This window comes from Triticum dicoccoides, chromosome 7A (assembly GCF_002162155.2).
Source record: "Triticum dicoccoides isolate Atlit2015 ecotype Zavitan chromosome 7A, WEW_v2.0, whole genome shotgun sequence".
NCBI classification, from domain to species: domain Eukaryota; kingdom Viridiplantae; phylum Streptophyta; class Magnoliopsida; order Poales; family Poaceae; genus Triticum; species Triticum dicoccoides.
In genome coordinates, this window is record NC_041392.1 from 693,863,557 (window position 1) to 693,866,702 (window position 3,146).

A 3,146-nucleotide genomic window follows, 5' to 3' on the forward strand; every position below is an offset into this window, starting at 1 on the left:
TGACGTCGACTAGTTTTTTTAGTTTATATGCAATCTTAGTTTATATTTTGTTTGTAATTCTGTAAATATAATTTATGCTACTGTTTGAATCGAGTTCGAATCAAGTTTGATGGACTAGTTTCAATCAAAATTTGCATGAATTAGTGTTCAATTTTTTAAGGAGTTAAGTGTTAGGGGTTCGGTTAGAAACCACAATTTTTTTAGAGGAGCAACTTTGGGGAGTAATAAGGATTGGTTAGAGATGCTCTAATAGCGTCATCCTTCAAGCTCCTGATGTTGGAAAGTCCATGACCTGCTAATCGAAGATGAGCTAAAGAGAGTTGCCAGTCTAAGATATTACATGACAAGGCTTAAGCTGATGTCCAACACACAAATATATCATTATTATGTTTCACTCAATGGATACAACCATATAATTTTTCTAGACAGACGATAGCAGACTTGCAAAATAAAAAAATCAGAAAATAAAGATGCAGGTACTAAAGAGAGACATCATTTTTGCAAGATAAAGTAAATAGGCATGCACGATTACTGAGGCAAACCTCAACCAAGCTTGGGAGGTGCCGAATGCCATAAATTATGCTTGATCCTTGGATGGTGGTGGTAGTGCAGAGTTGGCGACGGCTTGACCAAGCACCACAACTGTTTTTTGGAGATACTCGAGCTTCTCATCACAATCTCTTATAAAGTGGTATAGCATGTCCACACCGTGGTAAAGATCTATGATGGACCCCGTCTGATCTTGATTTGTTGCTCTTGCTACTTTGTATTCTTGGGAAGGAGTTGGAAGTACATGCTTGATAGATTGTGTTGTAGACGAGGGCCGTTCTCCTGATATTTTGTCTTGCCTGCATGGTTGCTTTGGTAGCCCAGACACTTTGCAGTCTGGTCTAGGCAACTCATCAGTGAAGTTCACCACATATTGCCACTCTACTTTCTTCTTGACGGCTTGGCAAAGCACCATGACTTTTTTATGGAGATTCTCGAGCTTCTCATCACAATCTCTCATAAAGTGGTATAGCATGTCCACACCGCGGTACAGATCCATGATGGACTCCTTGTGATCGTTATTGGTTGCTCTTGCTGCTTTATATTGTTGCAAAGGAGTTGGAAGTACATGCTTGATTGATAGTGCTGCAGAAGATGATTCTTGTCCTGATATTTTGGCATGCCGGCATGCTTGCTTCGGTATCCCAGACACTTTACAGTCTGGTCCTCGGAACTCATCGGTGAAGTTCTCCATATATTGCCACTCTAGTTTCTTCTTCTTGGATAATGGAGTTATCTTTGTCGGAGACTCCCATAGCCGATCAATCATCTCCTCGTCGGTGGACCATCCCTCACCATAATCTTTTTCCCTGTGGGAGCTGTCGCAGTCCCATAGAATTTCAAGGTTGTTTGATGAAGTCTGCGAACAATCCAAGGGAGGTACCTATTTCGTTGAAAATGAGATTATCAGGGTTCTCATTTTCAGTGAAATTTCAACGAAGTTCTAGAGATTACAACATTAAATTAGGTATTAATATTCAAAGTAGTCTCTTCTTAACTTAAAAAAACTTTGATACCCGCAAAGTCATGTAATTTATTTAACAATCAGTGCATATCTATATGTGATTATGTAAAATATTTAAGCATTAAAGAATAATATATTTCATGAATTAGTGAATGCATCGTTCATACCAATATAAATAACAAAAGACAAAACACAGATCTAGAAAATACTCATGAATGAACGCATTACATCTAGTAACACATTTCACATTTGTGAAGTTTTCCATGCACCAACGAGTTATTTAGTATATGTGTTTTGTACAAACTGTTTTGTGCAGTAACACTTTCCATGTGTGCCAAGCATTGTACCAATGAGCAGAATTATGACTTTTTAAGGTTTCTATTGATACAAGTAGTTTTGGCGCTAATAGCCGATGCAAATCTATAGGCAAAAAATGTACTTTTTAAGGTTTCTATTGATACAACTAGTTACCATGGTGTACGTTAACAGGGCATTAAACTCGAATGTATCAACACATTTTCGTACCCACGGGCCTCATCATTCAAGAAATTTCTGTCATTAAATCGAAAAATAATATGTCCTTTTATTTTCTGTAGGTATTCATAATACTATTTCAAAGAACTCAAACCATGAACATTCAGTCAAAGGAAGATGAAATTTAATTTATAGTAAAGAGTGAGTCAATAGAAGCCCAAAATAATACTGATTCACTAGAGGTCTGAAAGAAGCCACAATTTGAGTCATACTCCATCCATCCCAAATTACTTGTCGCTTAAATGGATTTTAGTGCTAGATACATCTATTTGAGCAACAAGTAATTCGCGACAGAGGGAGTATTAATTAACGGCTTAAAATAGGTCATATGTTAATGAACATTTAACTCCCTGCAATTATTTTTTAATGCATGTTTAACAGTGGTTCAAAAGAAACATAGGTTTTTTTTTTGCAGGTAAGAGAAGACATAAATTGATGTATCTTAGCATCTCCATGGTGTAAACGTTATCGAAACTGCACATACAATGTATTATCGAAACTGTACAAATTATCAAATGGATGCCCCATTTTACATATACTACTTGACATATAATACCTTATATCTGTACTTTTCCAACATAGTGTTTGACGTGGCTCGAGTTCATGTATCACTAGAACATTCAGATCTGAATATTAATCCAATAAGATGGAATTACGTCGGGGAAAGTGTATGTGTAGTAAGCAAAGTACAATAAAAAAAAGCTGGAGTACCTCGGGGGTCGTGTTCCTCCCCGCCGCTGGGTGTCTGGTCTCCGCACCGAACTTGCCCAACTGGTCTTCGCTCGGGCCACAGGACCAGTTGTTCAGAACCTCCGCCGCCGCCTTGTTATCCATGGCCTCTGTCCCTTGGAGCCTCGGAGATCAGTGGATCTGCAAGACAGAGCAAGTAGTTTTTGTCTGTGTGTGACGAGGGAAAGGGGGCGGGGGCGATTTAATAGCGCGTTTCGGCAGTGTGGGGTTCACTGTCGCTGCTCACCCTCCGGCCTCTCGTGTGGCGTCGGGTACGTCTCCTCTGTTGCATACACCCGAGACAAATTTCCAGCTGTACTCAGTTTTATGTATACGGTGGCGATGAATAGAGGTGTGCCATGCATCGCAC

The 3,146-nt window shown here is 39.2% G+C and overlaps 1 protein-coding gene across 1 annotated transcript; it reads right to left on the reverse strand.

The window, feature by feature from the left end:
• Nucleotides 1-577: 577 nt before the first annotated feature.
• On the reverse strand, nucleotides 578-2,881 carry LOC119333916. The gene is made up of 2 exons (XM_037606633.1): nucleotides 2,759-2,881; nucleotides 578-1,432 (listed from the first exon to the last, which is right to left on the reverse strand). The coding sequence occupies exons 1-2, from the start codon at nucleotides 2,879-2,881 to the stop codon at nucleotides 578-580; spliced, it is 978 nt and encodes a 325-aa protein (XP_037462530.1).
• Between the last annotated feature and the right edge of the window lie 265 nt (nucleotides 2,882-3,146).

Excerpts from the sequence above, each read along its gene's own strand:
- LOC119333916 (XM_037606633.1), bottom strand. The coding sequence starts at position 2,881 with ATGGATAACAAGGCGGCGGCGGAGGTTCTGAACAACTGGTCCTGTGGC. Across the intron at positions 1,433-2,758 it reads GGAGGAACACGACCCCCGAG|GTACCTCCCTTGGATTGTTC; the intron begins GTACTCCAGCTT and ends TCAACGAAATAG.